Here is a 24,536-nt window from a genome sequence, read left to right as displayed (position 1 = left end):
CATGCAACTAAAAAACCGAATGCCAGCAGCTTAAATATGGTATAATTAGTACATACATAAGCCATGAAGCTAATGGGATGATAACAAGTAACATACCATGGATGTACTTTTTTATTGAACAGATTTGTTCTACCACGGTTATCAAGCAATTACTCCGCAGTGCCAGCTGAGCACTGCCTTTCTGTCATAGCACTGTAAATCACAGTGTGCTCAGCCCAACTACAGCAGTATAAGATTGAGTAAAATAATGCCTAAAGAAAAAAGAACGTGGGGTTTCTTTCAGTTGCGTGTATGTATATATATATATATTATTCCCCCTGACTCACACACAGCTGTCAGAACTGCAGGCTTTGCTGCTACTGTTAATTAGCGGTGGCACAAAAGGCTAAAACTCAGGGGTCAGTGAAAACCTGTGGATGTCATCAGTGCTGGAAGTTGGAATGGCAGAACGATCACCAGCAGAAATCTCGTTATCTGCAGGCTCAGGCTGGCCATCAGTCAGATATTTGCCACCACAAAACCATATGAAAGTGCCGTGGCTGCTGGTCAAAGCCCAGCAAACAGTTCAGCTTTGCTAAAAAACACCCCGAGCTGGAAATTTGGCGGAGCTCCCTGGGGCTGGGCTACAGCTCTGTGTGACACCATGAGGTGAAAACCATGGCAAAAAGCGGGTGAAAGCGGCTGTGGGCGTGTCGCAGTGTGAAGAGCAGCGCGAAACCTCGAGTGAAGCCTGTGAGACAGCTGAAAAGGGGGGAGAATCAGGAACGAGTAACAGGTTTCACAGCCCCCTGTGAAGTGGTCGCATTTAGAACAGCCCCTCGACAGGAAAAGCACAGCATACACCTATACTGGGTTTTATTCAGCAGCTTCACATGGCTGCTGGTGTCAGCTTTTAATGCTCACGGCATGTACCCGAAGCCAGAGGCGAGCACCGGGAGTTTCACCTCAGCGTGAAGAACTTCTTCGGGGGGGGGCAGAGCCCTGGCACAGGCTGCCCAGGGAGGTCGTGGAGTCTCCCTGTCCGGAGACATTCCCAACCCACCCGGACGCGTTCCTGTGTCACCTGCTCCGGGTGACCCTGCCTTGGCGGGGAGAGAGGGTGGGGGGTGTTGGACTGGGTGATCTCCAGCCCTGACGATTCTGCGATGAGCCCGCACACCTCGGGACTCCCCGCGAACGCGAAGGCAACCCCGGGACAGAACCACGTTTGGCTGCCCCCAGGGAAGCGCTGTGCCCAGCGGGGCGGAGCCGCTCGAAGCTCACTCAGCCCGGCCCGGCCCATCCCAAACAACCAGCCCCACATGGCGGGCGGGGCCGGGGCGGTGCTGAGGCGGGACCGCGGGGCCCCGGCCCCTCCTCAGGTGCGGCCGGCACCGCCCCGCGCAGGTCGGGGCCCGGAAGGCCCGGGGCGGCGGCGGCGGGAGGCGATGGCGGGCGCGGGGCAGCGGCGGCTCCCGCTGGGGCCGCTGCTCCTGCTGCTGCCGCCCCTCCTCCTGCTGCCCCCCGGCGCGGCCCTGCGGCTGCTGCTGGACGCCGCGCCGCCCTTCACCTGCTCCCAGCCGGTAAGCGCGGGCAGCGCCCGGGAGCGCCGCGGCCCGGGCGGGGGCGAGGAGCCGGGAAGTTGGGATGGGGGAAGCGGCGGCCGCCGCCGTGTCGCTGTGCCCTGGAGCGCCGGTGCGGAGCGGAGCCTGGGAGCGGGGGAGCTTTCCAAGTCCAGGCAGGACTCGCCTGGCCGTGCGATGGCCGCCGGGAAGCGCCTGTCAGTGACATCTCCGGGGGCCCGCCCGGAGTCGCTGGGCAGGATGTGAGTCTTTGCTAATCGCTGGCGTTGCCTCACGTCCTAAATGTTTTAAGCTGTTCCTTGCAGCTGAGGGTTGGTTTGTTTTGGTTTTTTGTGGTTTTGGGTTTTTTTTAGGAGAAAGCAGGGAAGCGCTTGTGAAGGAGCAAGGAAACAAACATATGTGCTTGGGAGTTTTGAACGGGCAGATTTTGGTTGCGTTTTCTCCCTGTGAACCCAGCCAGGGAGGAGGCGCAGATTTGGGGTCCGTATAAAAGGTGAACTAACCAACATGAGCTAACTTTGGCACCCCAGAGTATGAACTCCGAGCTGGTTCTGGTCGCTCCCTCTGCTGGTTTTTGGGGTTTGATTTAGGTTTGTTTTGTCGATGGTCACTGTTAGGTTTTTTCTGCCTAAGATACACTTAAGGAGTGTGTAGAATAAGGGATAGATCTACTTTTGCTTTTTGTCTCTGACAACGATAGCTGTTCATGCATAAACAAGAAAATGGGCAGTTATCTTCTAACCTAGACACTTTTGTATGTCATGATGCACTTTCAGCAGTCTAGCGAAGGCAGCTGGTCAGGTGCAGCTATAAAAGCTATAAACAAATGTAAAACAAAATCTGTCCTTTGGGATGAAAGCTTCTGTAATCTTTTCCTGTACACGTTTCCTGTTTTTTGTCTAGTCTGACTTTCCGACTCCGTTCCTAATGTTTGACTATATCCTTATCTCTCTTTTACCTGACCTCCACTCTGCTGCCTTCACTCCTATTACAAAGACCCTAAGAAAACAGACCACTTCTGCAATTTTACTTTAGGCTGGGCATTGTGGAGTTACGAAATGCAAAATCTTGGAAAAGTGGAAAGAAGACATTACAATATTGCTTAGGCATCTCGCATAACCACGATATCCCAAACGATTGTCACATGGAGATTGAGATAAATTATTAGAGAGTTTCTGTGAGTCCTTGGATGCTTTGGCTTTGCCTGACTGTGTCTTGCTGTCTTGTACCTCCTTTTTTTTTTAGGAAATGTGAACCACAGTAACTTGTTGAGGGCTTCATCAGTGCATCCCCAGCTTTCACTGAGGAGCGGTGTTGCCCCACGCTCTGGGTGTGCTCACAGATCACTTAATGTGCAAGGCTGCTACTTTGGCCTTTTTCTATCAAAAAGCAGGTTTCTAAAATGCAGATAGACTTACGAAAGAGGCGTTGTCTTAAGCCCCCGAGGAGCCTCTTTAGAAGCAATTGTGAAGCTGCTGACACAAACAGAAAAAAGAACCATCAACTGAAGTTTTGACAGTTGAAAACAGTTTCCCCTTCCCTTTCTGTTGGTTGCACCGTTTTCGGAGCATGATTCAGTAACCCTCCCAACCTGTGACTGTGGTGTCGTTCAAAAGAGAAGCTGTTGCTGAGCAGGGCGGGGGGAGACCCACTTCCTTTTTCTAACCCACCCACTGCCGTTGCCGAGCTTTGCAGCAGGTCAGGGTGAGCAACAGCAGCTTTTTCAGCAAAACTCTCATGCGGCAGAGGCTGCTCGAAAGATAAAGTGGTGGAGGGAAAGTCTCACGTCAGTGTCGTTAGACACCTGTAAATTGTGAAAGTAAATCTAAATGCTTGTTAACAGCTCATCTTACTAAAATGTCAACAAATGTACTCAGTGGGCTTTATTCACCGCCACTCCATCAAACCTGCTCAGCTGTAGGGCTGAATAGCACAGCTGCAAGTTCAGTTCCTTCTAGTAACTATTATTTGAATATGTCATCTGCAGGGGGGTTTTTTCTATGTTCAGGGGAAAAACATCCCACAGCTTATATACCCATCTGGTTGTTCATCAAGTGTTAAATCACTGTGTTCAGTCACTGGGCTGTAGCTGTTTCCAAAGGTGACATGCCTTGGTGTCCTGGAGGAATGCAGTGTTTGTAACTCTGCCATCTTTGAGGGGCTGCATGGTTGGGTAGTTGGGTCTCTGAAATCTATCTTACCAGCTTGGTGGATATTCACTACAAGTCTCTGGAGAAGAATTGATGTAACATCTCTCATGAAGATGAGCAGTGGTGGTGCATGTCAGGAAGGCTTTACAAATGTATTCATTTTGCCTTTGCTATTGACTGGCGTCTCTCATTCCCCTCTGTGGCATCTTTTTGCTGTGTAGGATGTTGACATAAACTGTGGTCCACTTAGTGCTGGTTTTGAATCTGATTTTGGTGAGAATTTATATGAGGGCAAGAGAAAAATTTAGAAACTATAGAAAAAAGTGCTTTAAAAAATCAAAACAATTTTGTAAAAGATGGTTGTTTCCTACGAGCCTTAAGCAAATCACCCTTCAGCAGTTATTCCTGTAGTGTGTTCATGTCCACTTGATCTTTATTTCTTTTTACTGAGGAATCAGAAAGGGGAAACTGCAGTAAACTTCAAATCATCCAAGCCTCAGAAGATACACAGAATTGCTCATAGGCAAGAGGAGGATTTTGGAAAGCTGGAGCCCTTCCCATTCAGCAGCCACTCTTTAAAGGAAAACTGGACACTTGCCCAGCTCAACAGTGGTTTCTTGCTAGTTACCACAACATCCTGCTGGGAAATCTTGGCCCCATGTTACTTTAATTAAATTGCTATGGGATGATGCTGTTAATCAGTTTCTCTTTTTTTTTTTCTTTTTTTTTTTCAGATTCTTCTGATTCTCTGGGGCATATGGTCTGTTTGGGTTTGGGGGTTTTTTTAATGTCAAAAGCAAAACAAAAATCATTAAAAAAGAGTGAAGGAAACAGTTGCTTATCTTTCTGTGAAAATATGGCAAGTAAACATGATGAGCTGACTGAGCCTGTCCTCTTCTGCTGATAATAGTTTCAGCATCACCTCACAATCATCTGCTTCTCATATTTATGCCTCCCCTCTGTGTAGCTTTGCTTGTTGGGCCTGAAAGGCAATAGGAAGCTGCTGAGAAGAGAACATTTCAATTTAAGCCCCTTCTATAATAATGTGCAGAGCATGTTGCCTGGCTGTGAGCTCCATCTTCAGCTTTTCTGCAGAGCTCTTAATTTTTGTTCCTTCTCCTCCTGTTTATCTGCTTGTCTGTTGTACGCAGACTGACACATCCCTGTTCTGTCAGTGCTTCTTACATGCTTCTAGCTCTGTGTGGGCAACCAGAAACAATCATTGCTGTCATTTTATTTCTACTGTATCATCTAAATATGTGCTTTTTCGATGTAATGGTTTAAGCCCAACTGGCAGTTAAGCAGCATGCAGCCACTCACTCGCTCCCCCCACAGGATGGGGGAGAGAATCAGAAGGGTAAAAGGGAGAAAAAGTGAGTGTTTGGGATAAAGACAGTTTAATAAGTAAAGCAAAAGCTGTGCACACAAGCAGAGAAAAACAAGAAATTCATTCACCACTTCCAGTGGGTGGGGAGATGTTCAGTCACCTCCAGGACAGCAGGGCTCCATCGTGCTTAATAATGACTTGGGAAGACAAATGCCATCACTCCAAACATTCCTCCCCCCTTTCTCCTTCTTCCCCCAGCTTTATGCACTAAGTGTGATGGTATGGAATATCCCTTTGGCCAGTTGGGGTCATCTATTCCAGCTGTGTCATTCCCTTGGTTTATGGGCCACTCCTGTGAAGTCTCCACAAAATGTCCATTGAGTTCATTTAGTCCATGATGTTGTGCTCCATCTGTTATGGTGGTCACTCAGGACAGGAGAGGTGGTGTGTTGGAGGACTTATTGGGCACTAAATCCAGGTCAGGTCACTGCTGCACTTGCACTGTTTCTTGTAAGGCTTGTCCTCCTGAGGTTCAGGTGGTTCCTGTTACACTAATTCCTATAACATGCAATTCAAATGATGAGTTAGAACAATTTAAAGGTATTTCCATTACAGTCTCCACTTCTGGTCCTTTTGGGCCATCTTATATGGTTTAACACTGCAATGAACTCCTCCCCTTGTTCCCAGCCTGGCTGCAATAAGAGATTCCTGCTATAGCCCACCATGGGCTGCCAGAGAACAGCCTGCTTCACCATGGTCTTTGCCACAGGGGGCAGAGGGATCTTGCACTCTGCCCACTCCAGCGTGGGGTCCCGCCACGGGAGACAGTCCTCCATGAAATTCTCTGATGTGAGTCCTTCCCACAGGCAGCAGTCCTTCACAGACTTCTCCAGCATGGGTCCCTTTCATAGAATCATAGAATCAGCTGGGTTGAAAAGGACCTCCGAGATCATCAAGTCCAACCCTTGATCCACTACCACTGCAGTTACTAGACCATGGCACTAAATGCTACATCCAGTCTCTTTTTAAAAATCTCCAGGGACAGAGAATCCACTACTTCCCTGGGCAGCCCATTCCAATGTCTGATCACCCTCTCTGTAAAGAAATTAATATCTAACCTAAACCTCTCCTGGCAAAACTTGAGACCATGCCCTCTTGTCTTGCTGATGGTTGTCTGGGAAAAGAAACCAACCCCCACCTGGCTACAACCTCCTTTCAGGGAGTTGTAGAGAGTGATGAGGTCTCCCCTGAGCCTCCTCTTCTCCAGGCTGAACAGCCCCAGCTCCCTCAGCCTCTCCTCACAGGACTTATGCTCCAGTCCCTTCACCAGCCTTGTTGCTCTCCTCTGGACCTGCTCCAGCACCTCAATATCCTTCCTGAACTGAGGGGCCCAGCACTGGACACAGTACTCCAGGTGTGGCCTCACCAGCGCTGAGTACAGGGGAAGAATCACTTCCTTGGACCTGCTGGCCACACTGTTCCTGATCCAGGCCAGGATGCCATTGGCTTTCTTGGCCACCTGGGCACACTGCTGGCTCATGTTCAGCTTCCTGTCAATCCAAACTCCCAGGTCCCTTTCTGCCTGGTTGCTCTCCAGCCACTCTATCCCCAGCCTGTGGGGCTGCAGGGGGTTGTTGTGGCCAAAGTGCAGGACCCGGCACTTGGCCTTGTTGAACCTCATCCCGTTGGAAGCAGAGCCCTCCTGCCTTCCAGCTTCCTGCCTTTCACAGGGTGCAGTCCATCAGGAACCAGCTGCTCCAGCGTGGGTGCCCCACAGGGTCACAAGCCCTGCCAGCAAACCTGCTCCAGCATGGGCTCCTCTCTCCGTGGGTCCACAGGTCCTGCCAGGAGCCTGCTCCAGCATGGGCTTCACACAGGGTCACAGCTGCCTTTGAGCATCCAGCTCCTCCAGCATGGGGTCCCTCCGTGGGCTGCAGGTGGATCTCTGCTCCACTATGGACTCATCCACAGGTTGCAATCCTTTTGACTCTGGTTCACACTGGAGTTCCAGCCTGTCCAGTACAGCAGTGATGCCCTGACTATTTGCCAGCCCAGACACTTTGCCACTGCTGTTATCAGAGTGTTGCCAGGCACAGCAGAGTCAGGGGATGAGCAGCACAGCAAAGCAGGGAGAGCAAAAACAGGCCACTAACGAGCATTAGGCTTCTATTTACAGTCAGGGGAGCGAGCCCCATGGCAAGCACAGGAGCCTGCCAATTAATAGCTGAACAGCAATAACAGCTATAAATTTGTTCTAGCACATTCCAGTCAAATCTGTTGTTATCTCAAACCCTCTGAGCCTCATGTTGGGTGCTAAAAAGGACTGTTGTGGCTTAACTCCAGCTGGGAACTAAGCACCCCACATCTGCTTGCTCACTTCCCTACCAGCGGGATGGAGGGGGAGAATCGGAAGGGTAATAGTGAGAAAAACTGTGGTTTGGGATAAAGACAATTTAACAAGTAAAGCAAAATCCATGCACACAAACAAGTGAAAACAAGGAATTGCTTTTCACCACTTCACGTGGGCAGGCAGGTGTTCAGCCACCTCCAGGACAGCAGGGCTCCATGGCACACAGCAATGACCGTGACTCCAAGTGTCTCTCCCTTCCTGCTTCTTCCCCCAACTTGTGCACCCTCAGCCTCCTCCCTTGGCAGGGCAATTAGGGAACCAGAAAAACCCTGTGCTAGCACTGTTCAGCAATAACAAAGACATCTCTATGTTATCAATGTTGTTTCCAGCATAAATCCAAAACCTGCCAGCTGCTGTGAAGAAAGTTAACTCTATCCCAGCCAAAACTAGCATGCCCAAGTAGGGAAACTAAGTTAAATACTTCTGCTGTCCACAGCTTTGTTAATGTGCTCTGAATAAGCCAATGCATTAAATAAGATTTTGGATTGGTTGGGTATTTACAAGGGAAAAGCAGCAAGTATTCCCCCTAGTGCTGAGGAGATAACTAGTGCAATCTTGAAGTAGTTGACTTATTTTGTGGCAGAAGCAACTTTTTTCTTTAGTTGCTTCCTGGCTTTTGAATGTCATTCTCTGGAGTCACACTTTTTGGTATAAAAGTGCATCCTCAGCTGCAGCCCAGTCCTGGGCAGGATATAAGGACATGAGGATTTTCGTGGTCATTCCTTTCCAGTTATCCTTTGGACTCATTATACCTCTGCCTGCATTGTGGCTTTGTCTTCACTTATCTTTCTTACTTAGGCCTACACTGAGGACTTCCTGACTGGATTAATTGTTCTTCTGGGTATTTTCAGCTGTTGGGTCATCCCTGTGGTGCTCTGGGGACTGGGAAGGGAATGGGCCATCAAGTGAGTTGGTGCAGGCTGCCGTGTGGTGGGAGAATCCTTCCCCTCTTCTTGTGGTAAACCTGCTAAATTCTTGACTAACTGATGGCGCCTTAAAACACTTCAATATAGTCAGCTACACATAAAAAAAATTTACTAGCACAGCAGGTGAACAGTAATGTAGAGTTGGAAAAACATGTGTAGGTAGCCCCTTGAAAATCCTGAGTGGGTTGGGGGAACCGTGACACACAAGGAAAACTACTGTTGTTTTTATCCCATAGAAACCCAGTGTTATAAAGGTAAGAGAGGTCTTCATTGTCAAGTTTAAGTTCTGAATCCTCATCAACAGACTGATGGCTCCTCATTAAGCTCTTGGTTTTTTAATGAATGTCACAAAGGGCAGAGCCTCATCAACTCTAGAAATATCGTTGCGAATGCTTCACTTGGGACAATAGACCTGGAGGAAGAGAGAATCCAGTTATATGCTGTGCTGATTCAATATTCATATTGATAATTAAAAAGGAAATGCAGCATTTCCTCATTTAACCATGTCTTATCTGCTAAGAAGCAGAAACACTAGCACTCAAATGAAAGCAGATGTTGCTGCTGTTCAGATTAATAATGCCTTAGAATTTATATAAGAGCTTTATCATGATGCAGTTTACAATAATTACTGATAATTGCAACAGAACAAGGACAAAATGACTGAATGTTAAGTGATAGGATTTAACAGAAGTAATTCAATTACAAAAAGCCCCGTGGTTAGTAGCTAGTTATTTTTGTTACCTGTTGTTGGTTCACCCCAGCCAGCAGCTCAGCCCCGTGTGGCTGCTCACTCCTTCCCCTCAATGAAATGCACCATATCAGCTGCTCTGAAGAAAATTATCTCAGATGAAACTACTGCACCTTTTTACAAAGGGCATTGTCAGGCTAAATAGTTTACCTAAAAAAAGTCTGGTTAAGTGTTAGGAGTAATTTTCATAGTTTAATCGACTTTTCCATGCTGGCACTTACAATTTTTATTTTTTCCCTTTTTTAAATGATTGTAGTTTAGCTGTTTTTGGTTTGGTTTAATCAGCATTCACTTCTTTGCTTTTTAGGTTTTTCCCCTTATCAAAGGATTTAGGTTGCAGATACTATGTGGGAATGTCCTGCAGTGGCACGGGGGGAGGGAAACCTGATCTGGGAGGTACAAAGTTTCAATAATATTTCTATTAACTATACTTGTTAGTTATATACCAATTTCTCTTAAGTCCAACAAGATCTATATATAACAATGGAAGATTTATCTGTGCATTTGTCTGCAATAATTAGATGCAGTAAAGTACAGTTTAGACTAAATTGGTATTTATATTCAAATTGATCATGTTGATTCCCCTCGTTGTGGCTGACTTGACCTTTTGAGCACAGCAAAAATAGTGAAAAGTACCTGTTGCTTGTCCTTATATTGACGTTAAGTACAGATTTATTTTGCTTTTGGTTATGTTAGAGCTGCTCTGCCCCACACAGGGCACGGCTGCACAGCTTTTGGGGCTGCTTATACCAGGACTCCCATCTAGCATCTTATGGGACTGTCCATCTTTGGGTGTTTTCAGAGTTAGTGCCACAAACCCAGTGTTACAAAGGTAAGAGAGGTCTTCATTGTCAAGTTTAAGTTCCGAATCCTCATCAACAGATTGATGGCCCCTCATCCTGTCCTTTGGTTTTCTGATGAACCACTTTGTGCAGTGTTTCCACGATGGTAAATTCTTCCCGTTTGTGTGCGTCACTGAATTCACTGAATTGGTTTTTTCCTGCCCTTCTCCTGCCACCAAGCAGAGGCAAATTACTGTCAATCCAGTTTCTATTCTGAGAGTAACATTCTTGTTTCTTTCCCCCCACAGGATTTAAACTGTCTCGTAAGAAATAGTAAGTATTTTTTTTCCTTCATTGCTGTTTTCTCATCAGATCATGCTTTTTTTATTTTCTTTTTTTAACAAGGGTTCATACAACATGTTCTTCCTGCTGGAATCAGAGTTGTGAAGTGAAGCACTGCTGTCTTGCCTTGCTTTGGGAGCTTCCAGTTTGATCCCTTATAAGCACTGGCTAGAAGAGGAATGGAAAGTTATGTCTTTTTTGGGATAGAGTTTGGGGGTGGGCAGTGGCATGGGTGGAACCCAACCTAACTTGTTTAGTTTCTATCTAAAGCTGAGATCATCATTTTTAAAGAAATGGGAATTTTAGGACAAGTTTGCCAGTAAATGTTCATTACAAGTCATTCTATCTGTGATAGTACTTGATGAAAAATTAATGTATGGACTAGAATTAAAAAGGAGGCATAGAGGTGTGCAGTTGAGAGCAATTAATGTGAATTATTGGGTGTTGGGGATCAAGTCTTAACAGTGGCATGCATCTGAAGCACTTTAGTGTAATTATGGGTAACGTTCTTAAAAAAAAGGAGAATGTTCTGTAGTTGTCCACTTGGTACCCAGAGGTGACTGGACAGTAGTGCAGAACTCCTTGGCCTTTCCTTGCAGTCCCTGTTCTAAACAGGCTCATTCCTGCCTCGGTGCCCAATCCTATATTGGACTGGCACAAGTGTTTTTGTAGCCAGTAGTACTTTTTGTAGTATTATTGCTTGGCTTGCCAGGTCAGGGAGATGACTATGCTGAAAATACCCAGGTTTTAAACTTTTTTTGGCAGGAGAGGGATTTGGTGGGATCAGATTGGGTATTTCCCACTGGCAGACAGCCATTGGAATACATCTTGACAACAAGGCTAAGCCAAACTGCAGCTCCACCATTAAAATGGTGCCTTATTTGAATATTTGGTTTAAATTCTGCCTAATGGCTCTTGTTATGTTTTTCTGCTCTAGGGGAAGTACATTTTTTTTAGTGCCTAGCACACTCTTTTCTGAAAGGTACTTTATTCTTGTCAGGCTTTTTATAGATATTTTTTGGTAGAATGAGCATGTGGGGATTGTCTAATTACTTCCTAAGTGTAAAACCATGCTGTTACCAGAAGGGATAGTGCCCACTGTTCCCATCACTAACCCAGCAAAATAGACTGAAAGTGTACTTTGGGGGGCCTGACTGTGCTGTTTTTAACATGCTCTGATAAGTCAAATGTCTTACAGAAGTCTAAGTAGATCATGTCTGTCTAATGCCTGTCATACCTGATTTCACTTTCTGATGAGATTACAGCACCAGTTTTCCCTAACACTGTGTTGACTAGAGTAGTTTATTTTTCTGTCCAGAGAGCTCATTAATTTAGGCAAGGCATAACACTGTTGGAAGCTAAATTCAGATGTATATTCAAATTCGAGGTAAAGCAGTTTTTAGACACAAAGTAATTAACAGTTGAAAGAATTTCCCTGGGTATCTGACAGATTTCTTATGATTGGAAGGCTGGCAATTGGTATGAACGTGGGTTCATTTCAGCAGCAAGGTATGGACCTGCTGCAGGAGATACTGAGCAAACTTCCTTGACCTGTTTAGCCTGAATACATTGATTGAGGTAATTACTAATGGATTTTCAGGAAAAGAGGAAGTATAAGCTCCTAGAACGAGTTCAGAATATTACAGGCAATTTACAAAGTACATCCATGCTGAAAACTGCCTTTCTGAATTGGGGAGCAGTCTGTCACCCAATTTTGCCTTCAGGATAACCCTGACCCAAAGGGCAGACCATAACTGCCATTAAGCAGAGCTTCCTCAGCCCCCCTCTGAATGGTGGTTCTTGTTTGCTGGACAGGTACCTGCATGGAGTCGAGCTGGCTGAAGCTTCCGGATTGGACTCCTTCTGCTCCAAGCAGTCTTCATGTCTCTTCTCATGTCTTCCGTCAGCTGGATGGAAAACTGCTCCCTGTGCTTCAGATAGAATGGAAAGTGGCCACTGATGGTAAGTGGTGATTGTTTAATTTGAGCACGAAGCAGAGGAAATAGGTGTGGTCTGGTAAGGAGAATTATGACTTCAAGTCTTTCACTGTCGTGAAAGCAGACCTTTGAAATTTAGGAGTTTGGCTGCTTAATTTTCTTGGTTTGGGGGTTATAATCTCATCCTTGTAGCTTAGGTTTCCTATATGGGTGTGTGTCTTCATGAAGGAATAATTGTCCCATTGGTGGAGCAGTGTACTAGTAAGTTTTCTCACTCTCCAGGTGTCTTTAATTGTTTGTTTGTAAGTGATGCTTCTCTTGCATACTCTTGTCCAACGTTTTGCACAGATTTAAGATGGAATTAAACACATTCATTTCTTCCTTCTGCAGGGCCTGTGTCTGAGGGTTATATAGGTTATGGTCTGTAGCTATAGTAGTGTAGAAGCAGGTGTGACTCAGGTAACACAGTCATTTTGTTCAGCTGCAGTTATAAACTTTCTCATTGGGACTGTGTGTACCAAAACAAAAGCGTATTTACTTTGGGGCCCAAACTGCGTGAAGCAGCTTTGAGGGGCAGAGCTAAACACAACACTGAATCTATGGAACTGCTAGGGAGTGTGGGAGAATGCAGTTGCCTTCTCCTTTACTCCTTTATCTGCAAAGATGCAGCTCTTGCCGTGCAGGACAACCTTTAAGCTGAGAGTGCTGTCGGTCAACCCTGCACGCTCACTTGCTCACTTGTCGTGGCCAGTTATCTTTGTGTTGGAATCCCCAGCGCTTCAAAGGAGTGAGACTGTGGCAAGGCTGGGCACAGTGGTGATCTCTGGGGGGGGTTGCAACCTCTGCACATGCAGATGGCAGGAAAAGACAGGCATGTCTCTGTGTCCCTGTGCCTGCAGCCAGCATCCGCTGTCTGGAAGGGGCAGAGCTCGCCGTGCTGCAGGTGAACAGCAATCAACAGGTCTGTGCCCAGTTTGACTTCCAGAACAATTTGCCTCTTCAGGTCCGTCCAGATGGAGGCCGGGTGAGTGCCAAGGGCTTTTAAACTACTTCTCCTAGTTCATGGCTTTGTTTTTGCTTTCACTGTCTTACAGCAAGTTTATTGATTAAAAAGTACAGACTGGTTAGAAGAGTTGGTGAAACAGTCAAGAAATTGGACTTGACATCTGCAGTCATTTCCAGTTTCTCTTTCACTCTTCCCATCCCTCAAGTTTTAAAAATTATTGCTCTTGTTTGGTGCCTACCACAACCAAGTTCTGGATGTTGCTTAGTTTTTAGAAGTCTTTGGATTCTGCCTGAGAGCTATGACATTTTATAGCTTTTTTTACCTTAGCCCTTCCTTTTATTTCCACTTCTTTCCTGTACTCTCTTGCTATGGAGGAAAGTGCCAATCTTGGGGGTTGTCCTTCAGCTTACACTCCATCTGGGAAACTCATCAGAAAAGTGCTGAGCATCCACAGCTCCCTTTATAAACAATAAGGAATCTGGAATTTTTTCCTTACCACACAGAATTTGGCCATAGTTAGCTTATCTTCTGGAGCCAGTGCCTCTCCCACAATTTGCACAGCATTGCTGATGTGGAGAACAGTATACATTTAGGATAATATGTATGGAATGGCCAAGTACAGAACTGCATATGTATAAGTGCAATACTAAATGCTTAGCACTTGCACAGCACTGCAAGATTCATACATGACTAAAATTTTAGTCTTGAAACTGTATATTTTAGCCTAATCTCCTTTCAGTTTAGAATATAATTTAATGGAAACCACACAGTTGTTTGGCATAAAACTGTTGTATCAATTCAAAGATATAAACTCATTCCAAACAGAAGAACTGGGACAGGCCAAGGGACTGGTATATTTAATACACTTAAGTTCCATTTTTTTATGCTCAAGCTGCAGTTAAAGTGTTATATGGGATGAGAGAACACAGTGGAACAGGGCCAAGTCAGCTGTTAATTTCAGTGCCTTTAAAGAACATCATTCTCCTTTTAAGTCCATGTGGATGTGTTTTGTTTTCAGTGGAATTTCACTTTTGACCGTTTTGAAGTGGAACCTGGCCAGACTTACCAGGTGACTGTCTACCACCTGCCCAAGCTGGGTGTAAATGGAGACTACAACTGCAAGTCCACGTCTCTCACAGTGCCTGGTAAGAGATGCTCTAGTTCACTTAGGCCTTGAGCTTAGGACTGTGGTGGTTTGTGGACCTGTGGGTTGGGTGTTTTTCCAGTCCAGACCTGTGAACTGTGAGCCAGTTTGGCAATAGGGTGGCAGTATTAAAAAAACCTGTTGTCCTTTTTGAGTGTTCCTGTTCAGAAAATCCGTGGTGCTAGCCTATCTCCAGTACCCCTGTGGTATGTATCCAAAACGTTTGTATCATTTTTACTACAAATCACCATCCTTATTTTTGGGATCCTGGGTCCAGAAGTTTGTCAAGTCTCTGCTTGGAATAAGGTGTGTGTGGAGGGACTATTCCGTGAAGGACGGATCCTTTGATTCCAGTTGACTGTAGTTTCTGCATGGAAGGTACTGCTGTAAAAATTGTTACATGCTTTCTGGAAAGCTGGACAAAGCCTTGGTCTTGGGCTGCTGATTTCTGAGAAATTGCATTTGTAGCTTGTCCAGAATTCTGCTGCAGCTATGGCTAAAGAGAAATTCATAGTTAAACCTGAAAAGGAATGTAAGTGCCTCTCTGAGGGGCTAATTGAGTGTGAGTTACATCTCCTAAATTTTGTTGCCGAAGTCCTCATCAGTTGAGCAAGCACAAAGCGATTTCACCTACGTGAGTGGGGCTGTGGAGGAATCTTTTATGTTCTCTGCAGAATGTCACTGCTACTTTAATTTAAAATCTTTCAGAGTTGCCCCTCTGCTTGTGGGAACTGGAAGTACAGGCCAGAGTTTCGAAATTGGAAGGAGTAAAGTTTGGCTTCTAGTATTAAAGCTTACACATGTGAAGTTCCATTTCAAAGGCAGAGTTAGGCATAATTTACCAAGAAACTTGATAGTGCTGAGTGCCTGACCCTTGCTTGCGTATGTAAAAATTTTCCTGTTGCTAAATGAATTTTTGTGGTTTTCCTCAAGGATGCTGAGCATCTGCAGTGCCCTCTGGCTGCACTGACTGGCTTTTAAGTATTTGGCACTTAATACAGAGCTTGAAAACTGATTCTTAACTTTTTTTCTTAACTTCTTACAGTTGTCAGCCTGACTTTGTAGTTATAAAATGCCAAGGTATGGAGTGTATCAGTCAATGTGAGCTGGAAAAGGAGAGGGAGCACTTGATTCTCACCCCTCTTATCTTTTCTTATACCTGGTCGCACTAAGAACTTCCTGGCTTTTATCCTCCACTCTTCTTCAGAAACCTAATGCATTCTTACACATGAATTACAGGAGCACTGTAAATTTTCCAGCTTTGAAAGTTGAAAATGTAAGAGATGCAATGTTTTGTTTCAACTGCCTAAGCAGGGAATTTTTCCTTTTTCTTTATCCAAACCCTGGAGGGGAGGCATAGTTTAGGCTGAGACTTGTAAATCCCACAATGCCAAGTTGAATGTGTAATTCTGGATTTGACTCTGAAGAAATTCCCAAAGAGCAGGGACAATCTGCCAAACGAATCAAATTATAAATGTGGAAGAGTGCTTTGGAATCAAGAAAGATTCCTCCTGGTTTTCCTGGGTCACAATGCCTTCAGAGGGATCTATTGCTGTGGTGCAATCACAAGGTGTGGAGATCAATGTGAAGTTTTAATTCCACTTTTATGACCCTTTCTGCACAAGTCTTACATTAGCAAGGCTTCTCGGATATTACTGTACTAACGAGCATGGTATGTTTTCTGTCTTTCTTATTAATTATCTCTGTTCTGAAAAGAAAAAGTAAAAACACACCATTACATCAGTGAGCTTTGTTTATACACTGGAAACCAATACTGTTCTTCTACAGAATTTTGTTACTGCTTTGGAACAAAGGTGTCCACTTGTTAAGGAGAGCTTGGTTAGTTATCTGGCTTCTGATAAGAAAGTGTGATTTTTTTTGCTAAATGGAAGTACAGTGTTTCTGACTGCTCACTTATGGTCTTTCTTGCAGACTGCAGCGATTCTCTGATGAAAAAAACCATCCCATGTATAAAGACAGGTAAAAATGTTTTAGTCATGTGGGCATGGATGCTATGCTGAAATATTTCTGATAGTTATGAAACACAGGAGTATCTTCCCTACTTCCAGGCAGCTCGTGGGAACCCAGGATCCAGGGTAAAAGTCTAGATGATACAACTCTGCTCGTGAGCTTCACCCCATGGATGGAGCCAGCCCGATACCACATTCATGTGGCCAGTTACCTGCATGAGAAGAAGTGTAAAATGATCACACATGATTTCACTGAGGTAATTCCCACCCCAAATTATACCTGCTGTGGTGATTTAGACAAACATCTCAGGTAGTTGCTAAACCAGGACTTGGAGCCATGATATAGGAGATGTAGCAAACATTTGAACAAAAGTTTTCAGGGAATTGTTTTCCCAAATTTTTCATTGCCTTTGGAAATAGGAATGTTATTTCAGGAATTTGGTGGATAAAAGATCAAAAAAGAGGTTTTACAATTCATGGAGCAGTCTATAAACATCTGCAAAGTCAAATTTGATGTTTGACTGGGCTTTACATTTTTCAAACCAATGCCCAGGGAGGCTAAATAAATCAACCAAAACTGAGATGCAAAGTTCCAATAGAAGCTTTTTTCTTCTTTGGACCATTCCATGTTCTCCAGTCAACTTCTTTTCTTTTTTCCTGCTTTCATTCAATTTTCTTCCTTCCCTTACAACTGATTTCTGCAGGATGGATTACAAGAGCAAGTGAATGTCACAATCAAAATAGAGAAGAACATAAAAGCTTGCTGCAACTACAAAATACAGGTAGGAGCTCACTCTTGTCCCCATGTCCTTCCTTCACAAACAAGGCAGCGAACAACTTAGGAATGTTACAAGGTTTTGCACAGTATTTTGTTTTGAGATTGACTAATCTCTAATTACCTGTATTAAGGAAATACTGATTATGGCTGAAAGAACAATTTTTTTTATATAGATGTTCTCTGTAGTCCATGGCTTTTCCTTAGTATAGGGCTGCCAAGTCAGAGACCGTGTAGTGGGAATGGCAAGTGTGCAACCTCAGGAGCTCCCAGCCTTCTTAATGTCTTAATGATCAACTTGTTTGCTGAAGGGAAATGGGGGTTCTGTGTCCCTGTGCTAAAATACAGGGAATGTTGAGGCAGGGGGGGAAGTAAAACAGGGAACAAAATTGCTTTTAAGAATAACTTCTGTTTTCTGAATTTATTTCAACTGCAGATCCAGCCGTTCTTTGCGAACTGTGGCACAGACTGTCTGAGACACTCTGCTTTCATCCCATGTCCACCAGCTCCAAGTGAGAACCACTTTTCTGTAATCTAAACTCCCATTGGCTTACAGAGGAGAGCTGAGTTTTTAATGTAATTCTTGTCTTTTGCAGGTGCAGACCCATCAGGTGAGAAGTTATTCCGATACCCTGAATCTTTTTTTTGCTGCTCTTTTCCTGTTGTATAGCATAAAAAAAATGATCCTCCCCGAGAATGACCCAATGAAATGTCCCTGTTGAAAATTTTATATTGTTTGAAGGTAGGTGAGTGCTTGTTTGACATAAGTAGCCAGAACTGTTGGGCTGCAAGTCGAACTTTTTCTGAAGTATATGGCTGTGTTGTGTAAGTTAAAGACAGATCACAGTGAAACCTGGAGCTAACAATCTGAATGTTAATAATAGTTAGAACAGACAAAGCTATAGCTTAAATATTACTTATAATAGTTAGACTAAACAGGTCATGGTGTATGAAATGTAGCAAACCTATTGTATCATGGACTATATCACCCATGTGACTGTATCACCCAAGCCCCCACTGAAACCAGCCTCAGAGGATGTGAAGATGAACACATGACAACCACTTGGTGACAAAACACCAATCCAGTGAAGGGCGAGGAGACCCCACACCCTAATTGTGCTGTTGGTGCAGACTGTTGTGTGAGGGATGGAGAATTTAGGTCATCAGGGCATAATTGCCCAAGGATTTCTTTGTTTGGTGTCCCTCTTTGGAGGTACCAAGCTCAAACTACTGTGTACCATAACCAAGCTGTGCCAGTAGATCTGTCTGATGGAGATGAGAGCCTAGTGTCAAAAATTTCTCTTAACAGTCCTCATGTAACACCAAGTTCAGAATTAATTGTGCTAAGAATTACTTCACCATGATTTAATGAGGCAAGTATTTGTATGCAGTGTGAAGCTTAAAGAGCAATTTTTTTTTAGATACACTTCACTTGCATAGAATTCTTTGAGAAGCAGTTTTGACAAGAAGAGTCTTAATATAAAATACTTTCTGTCACTTTGCTCAGTGTTAAAAAATTTGCATAATATAAAGCAGCTTTTGGAGAGAATAGCTTGCATATATTCATTTTCATGAATGTCAAGATAACTTGTGCATAATGATTTGACATCTTTTTTTTTTTTTTGGTTGCAACACCTGTAAAGAGCTGGTTTGCCCAAGATTAGGGGGAAAAAAAACCAAAACAAACCTGTAGACTGAAAAAATACATGACCCAAAATGGTGATTTTTTTTTTTTAAGATAGATGACATGAACAGGCAGGACATGGGCGGCGTGCCTGTCAAAGCTGGGTAAACACTGCTATTTAGAGGAAGGTTATTGATCTGTGTTTTAAGTGTGGTGCACATATGGTTCTTTGTGTGGAGCAAGTTGATGGTGTAGAGCAGCATCATGAAAGCAGGAATTCATTTTGGGAAGTGACTGTATATTTTAAGAGGGAAGTGCTGGTCTACCCATGGTTTTGGGCACAACCAGGGTCCTCCTCCTTTGGCCCCCTCTGCTCAAGAAACTTCTGCTCTTTGGTGAAGCTCTGTTTGTGTAAGGCAATGTCTGAGGAGTATTTTTGTACTGCAGGTGATATGTTTATATGGCTCTACTGGTGTATCACTGGGATCTGTGTGTTACTGGTGGGATCAGTCATAGCAGGTGTGGTGTGTATGACTAAAAAACGAGCAGGTAAGACTCATACCAGCTAGGAAGAAAAAAATTCAATGCTAAAGCTATATTTTTCCTACTTCTGTTGCTGTTTTGTTCCTTGCTCTTCTGATGCCTTACTGCTGAGATAATGCCTATGTAAACCCCTTTTTCTGTTTTACATCTTAGCACTTGTAACGTCCTAATACCATCCACTAGATAAGTAAAGTCTTCCATGGGTTATGCTGTCTGGTACTCCATGTTCTTCATACACAGGTTCATAGCACTTCAGAGCTCATGAAGGAAAAAGGAACTTTGTAGTTCAGCCCTCATGCTGCAGAAATCTTTTCCATTTATTTTTCTCCTGCGTTGCAGCAGAGTTTTCCAGAACAGAAGCCCTGTTTGTCCACACTGTAGTCTTTTCCCTGATCCTGAAAGTCTCTACAAAATTAATTTTTGTACTATTTAGGGCTTAAATAATGTTTTTCGATTAAGGTAGAAGGGAAAAAAACAGGACACAGAGGTTGACATCAAGCAAGCTGGAAAACTGGGTACTTAAGGGCTAATTCCTAGTCTTTTTGTGCTGTAGCTGTGAGGCAGTTACCACAGGGAAGCTGTGTAACTCACAGCTTAAGTCTTTCTTTTTCACCTGAGAGGAATAATTGGTAATCTTTTGGAAAATTTCTTAACACGTCAGACTTACAGATAAGATGTAGCTGGGGACATTTTGGTCACCTCTTCAGAGAAACTTCTTAAGAAAAAGCCATCTTTAAAATGCCCTTTCTCCTTAAAGAGTGGTGGCAGAACAATTGGATGTTCTGTACTTCTTGAGACTGAATGGATCCAGGGGAGATAAAGTGTGTTTTAAGTGCATTCTGTCTTCTCTCAAAGGAAAAGTACATAGCAAAGTATTTGTTCAGTATATTTCTTATTAGGCTTCTTCCTCCCTATGGTTTTATCTCCCTGCACAACTAAGGATTCTTTATTTAACTTAATCTGTGGAAGGTGTTGTGATTTTAAGCACTTAATCTTATGTCTCAGAACTGACTGTGACTTTCTCTCTCTTCCAGGACGCCGACGAGGGAAATCCAACCACAGTGATTTGCAAACAGGTAAGATTGTCCTGCCTGTGTTTTATCAAGCAAGTGTCATGTGTTCTGGAAGTCTCACAGAGTTGTCCAGAAGGGGTTGTCAAAGGGTCTGCTATTCTATAGGTGCTTCTGAAAACCAACAGGTAGTCTTAGGATCTTTGCTGATACAGGCCATGGCAGTAGGAGGTTGGTTTGGGCTGGGTGCGCTCAGGTCTCCACCAGAGAATATAGATGCATCTGCAAACCTCTTGAAGCTGATGTATTATTTTTGTGTGGTGAAATTCGATGAACCATCTGGGCATTATTATAAGTCACAGCTCCCCTGTCTGTACTTTCATATTAAATTTGTACAACGAGATGTTGTCCACGTGCATCACCAAAATAGCATTAAAGCTGATAGTCACTAGAACCTTTTGTTAATATCTATGTTGATTACTGCTGACTTGCACCATTACAATTTTGGGAATGTGGCTGGAATTGATATTTTTCTGTCTTTCATCAGCACCGTATACCGACCTCTCCCTGCCGCCCTTGAAGCCCCGGAAGGTTTGGATTGTGTACTCTGCTGACCACCTGCTGTACGTGGACGTGGTGCTGAAGTTTGCTGAGTTCTTGATGACAGTCTGTGGCACTGCTGTAGCCTTAGACCTGCTAGAAGATCATCAGATCTCGGAGTTAGGGCCGCTGCCCTGGCTTACTCGGCAGAAGAAGGAAATGGAAGACCTGTCTTCAAAGATCATTATCTTGTGTTCTCGGGGCACCCAGGCCAAATGGCAAGCCATGCTTGGGAGTGAGCCTGTGTGTCTCAAGCAAGATCAGCAGAAGCCAATGGGAGACCTGTTCACCCCAGCCTTGAATTTGATCCTGCCAGATTTCAAGAAGCCAGCCTGCTTTGGGATGTACATAGTCTGCTACTTTGAGGGAATAAGCAGCGAGAAAGATATACCTGATCTGTTCAATGTCACATCCAGGTACCAGCTGATGGACAAGTTTGAGGATATTTATTTTCGGATTCAGGATTTGGAGAAGTTTGAACCTGGGCGGATCCATCGAATCCAGGAAATCACGGCTGAAAATTATGTCGATACCCCCAGTGGGAGGAAGTTGAAAGAGGCCGTACGGAAGTTCAAGAACTGGCAGACTGAGCACCCGGACTGGTTTGAGAGGGAAACCATCTGCTTGGATAATGATGAAGAATTGCATTCCCTAAACAGAGAGAGCCAAGTGGATTCATTGCTGAGTGAATCGAGTGGGATTGTGAAACACCAGCTGCACCTGCGTGAGCCTGACCCCAACTGCTGTTATGTCATCAACCTCCACATGCATGAAGGTGAAAATACAGGCTGTAAACTGCAGCCTCAACTTAATCCATGTGGGGATCCAGCTTCTCAGACTGTGGTCCTTCCTGTGGATGAGGCTCCTCTAGTTCAGGTAGTGGAGCCAGTCTCTCCCGTGGAAGATAGAAATGTACTTAGTCATCATGTGCTGAGTAATGAGGACTGTATGGAAGGAGTTCCTCTTCTGGAGACGAGCTTTCCAATGAGGAATAACATCATCCTCCACGGTGACTCTGACGTTTCAGCAGGAGCTGACCGCAGTCCTGCCAACCTCTCAGGTGAACTGAGGGACCATCTGAATGGGTTTATGTACCCTCTTTATCAACAGAGTGTCGTTCCTTCAGAGCTGTATCTCTGCCAGGGGGAGGCTGACGGGCAGCACCAGTTGGTCTTTGATGACCAGTGCAAAGACCAAAGACAGTCAGTGCAGTCAGACCAGGGCTACATTTCTAGATGTTCTCCTCTACCTCCTGATGACCTCGTAGAGGAGGAAGAGGAAGAGGAGGAGGAGGATCAAGAAAAACAGGTAGTCTCCCATGAACTGTCTCCAGAGGTCTTGAGCAGTCTAAGGAGCCTCCAGAAGCAGCTGTTTTTCCAGGACATTCAGAGGAGCTCTAACTGGAGCTATCCAGCTGAGGTGATGGACACTGACCAATCTCTGGAGGACTGTTAGGTTCTGTCTGGGACCTGCTCCATTTGAAATACAGAGATGGAAGGTGGTCCCATGCAGAATACTGAAACTGCATTTCCAACACCATCCTTGTCCTTGTGTTGTAAATGACTTAGCAGTGGGATCTGTCTGCTGCTGGGATGCAGGGTTGCCCAGCAGACTGGTGATGTTGCTTCCAGTCTCTGTGGAGAGAAGCAGTGAATATTGCTCACCTCCATGAAAGAACAGGCAGTAGCTCTGTGCCTTGGGGAAAGGCATTAAATTGAATCCTCACTGATAGATGGCAGAAAAATTACTGTGGCTCATCCACTCGTGCCTTCAAAATGCCCTCTGGCTGAACTGATTCTATTGCACTGGATAAAAGTCATGGCCAGGGTTTGGAAAATGGATTTAGATAGCATGGCAAAATGTGCATTGCCATTTCCATACACATTTTAAATGTTTTGTTGTAAATACTGTGTTAAAGATGTGTGCCTTAAACCTCAGCTAGGTTAGTGCTGTCTCTACCTGTTGATACATATGCCTGAAGACTTTTCTTTTGCCACTCATCCATTAATTTGCAGCTGCATTTCCATGGTCATTCAGAAATCAAGCGGAGTAACTGAGCAGTAGGTGGGATAAACTTTTAAACTGTGTCTTCATAACTCTCCCTGCCTCCCTGCTGGGAGGTATGGGCTTGAAAACTAGCAATAGCAGGAAGGGGGGAAGAGGGAGATAAAGGACCAAAAAATGGAATTTGGAGTTGTTGCACAATTTTATAGAAAAATCTGGGGCTGAATAGAGAATCTTTGAATTGGAAATCTGCTGTATCCTGCTACACAGTGCTGCAGTGCTGTTTGCTTTTGGGTATCTTGGCACCAGGGAGATGCAAACTGAAGATGTAGGTAGTGGCACACAATTAAAGAAATGAAAGACTATTTTGGAGGAGAAAAAAGCTCAGCTTCAGCAGACGCTGTTTTAGAGCGGAGGTTATATCTGAGTTATGGGAGGTTGAGTGAAAATGACTGTAACATGTACCTGTGTGGGTATAAACTCAAACACAGGTAGTTCAGGTTAACCATAGTGAAATACTGAATAGACCAAGGGGTCCATCCCCCAGGAGCAGTGATGGTAGCTCTGTCAATTCCAGTGTTTTTTAAAAATGGGGCTGGATGCACTAGAAAAAATTGTTCTCTGTGAGTAATGGCCCATTGGCCCTTGTAGCACTGGCTGGGTGGCAGACTAGCTGAGGTTGGCATTTACCCTGTTTCTTATCACTGTTTCTGCAACCCAGTGGATAACAGCCTGTGAGATGTAAATACACCCAGGTCTTTCTCCTGTGCCTTCAGACAAGGTTGTTGTCTTTCTGTCCTTCAAAGCTTACTTGTCAAAAAATCTTAGGATAATTTTATTTCAGCTTTTTAAAAGTCTGATGTCTCAGAGAATAATCTGTTTTTTGACTTGCAATGAATATTTTATAATGTATATTTTATAATTTTATGAATTGTGGGGGTTTTCCTTAAATTAAAAACCAAGAATACCTTTTGAATATATTTACTTAAAGAGTTCTATATCCTCCATTCTGCCTAACTCCTTCTGTTAGTATTTGTTATAGAAATCTGAGGCAAAGCTGAGCCAGAACTGAACTGGCTCACAAATGCCAAAAAATTCCTGCAAAGCATGGCAGCTGTATTGAGTTGAGCTGGATACAACTGAGGGCCCTCACCTGTGGGAAGTGCACATCCCTTCAAAAGGAATGTCAAAGGAATTGTTAGTAATTCCCAAGCACGACTGCTCCATGAGGCAGGACTGCTAAAACAGCTGCTTTCTCTGCAGCCAGATGACAAAGGGACAGTCCCTGCAGAGATCCAGACTTAAGACTGGGAGCATTCCTGCCTCTGCAGGATCTAACCCACCAGGAGCTAAGCAAGAGGCAGCTGTGATCTCAATGCTTCTCCAGTGAGAACCCAGATTATGTGAGTAATTGCCATCTTGATGATCCCACTTCTAAAAGTTTCTTTTATCTTAAAGCAATTAACATGTAAATCTGATTTTTTTTTTTCTCATGAGTCTTTTTCAAGTGGTATGAATTCCTATAAATCACTTAAATAGGAAGCTCAGAAGTGTCATCTGGATTTTCTTGCCTTAGTCATTCCCTTCTCAAATAACTCCCTTGGTGTTACAGCTCTTAGAATTTGCTTTCACTCCCAAAAAGTTTGTTTGAAGGGAAAATCCAGGCACTATTTTAG

General features: G+C 44.3%; 1 protein-coding gene across 3 annotated transcripts; it reads left to right on the top strand.

The window, feature by feature from the left end:
• The first annotated feature begins 712 nt into the window (after nucleotides 1-712).
• On the top strand, nucleotides 713-24,536 carry IL17RA (interleukin 17 receptor A). 3 transcript variants are annotated; one of them, XM_027658440.1, is made up of 13 exons: nucleotides 715-1,072; nucleotides 10,214-10,238; nucleotides 12,063-12,209; nucleotides 13,084-13,208; nucleotides 14,209-14,335; nucleotides 16,267-16,314; nucleotides 16,404-16,561; nucleotides 17,009-17,086; nucleotides 17,516-17,591; nucleotides 17,676-17,690; nucleotides 19,151-19,252; nucleotides 20,281-20,322; nucleotides 20,804-24,536. In XM_027658440.1, exons 1-13 carry the CDS (start codon nucleotides 896-898, stop codon nucleotides 22,309-22,311), a joined length of 2,628 nt encoding a protein of 875 aa, XP_027514241.1. In that variant the 5' UTR covers nucleotides 715-895; the 3' UTR covers nucleotides 22,312-24,536. The 3 variants fall into 3 exon arrangements, with proteins under 3 accessions (XP_027514251.1, XP_027514241.1, XP_027514261.1); XM_027658460.1 differs by lacking the exon at nucleotides 715-1,072 and adding an exon at nucleotides 3,243-3,260; XM_027658450.1 differs by lacking the exon at nucleotides 19,151-19,252 and having other exon boundaries at nucleotides 713-1,072.

This window comes from Corapipo altera, unplaced genomic scaffold (genome assembly GCF_003945725.1).
Source record: "Corapipo altera isolate COAL_440 unplaced genomic scaffold, ASM394572v1 1, whole genome shotgun sequence".
Lineage (NCBI taxonomy): Eukaryota > Metazoa > Chordata > Aves > Passeriformes > Pipridae > Corapipo > Corapipo altera.
Note: the sequence above shows the minus strand (reverse complement) of the source record. Positions and strands in the feature narration are given on the sequence as shown.

Coding starts and splice junctions, on each gene's coding strand:
- IL17RA (XM_027658440.1), top strand. CDS start 896: ATGCTCACGGCATGTACCCGAAGCCAGAGGCGAGCACCGGGAGTTTCA. Junction 13,209..14,208: donor TCCGTCCAGATGGAGGCCGG/GTGAGTGCCAAG, acceptor TTTTGTTTTCAG/TGGAATTTCACTTTTGACCG. Junction 16,315..16,403: donor CATCCCATGTATAAAGACAG/GTAAAAATGTTT, acceptor CCCTACTTCCAG/GCAGCTCGTGGGAACCCAGG.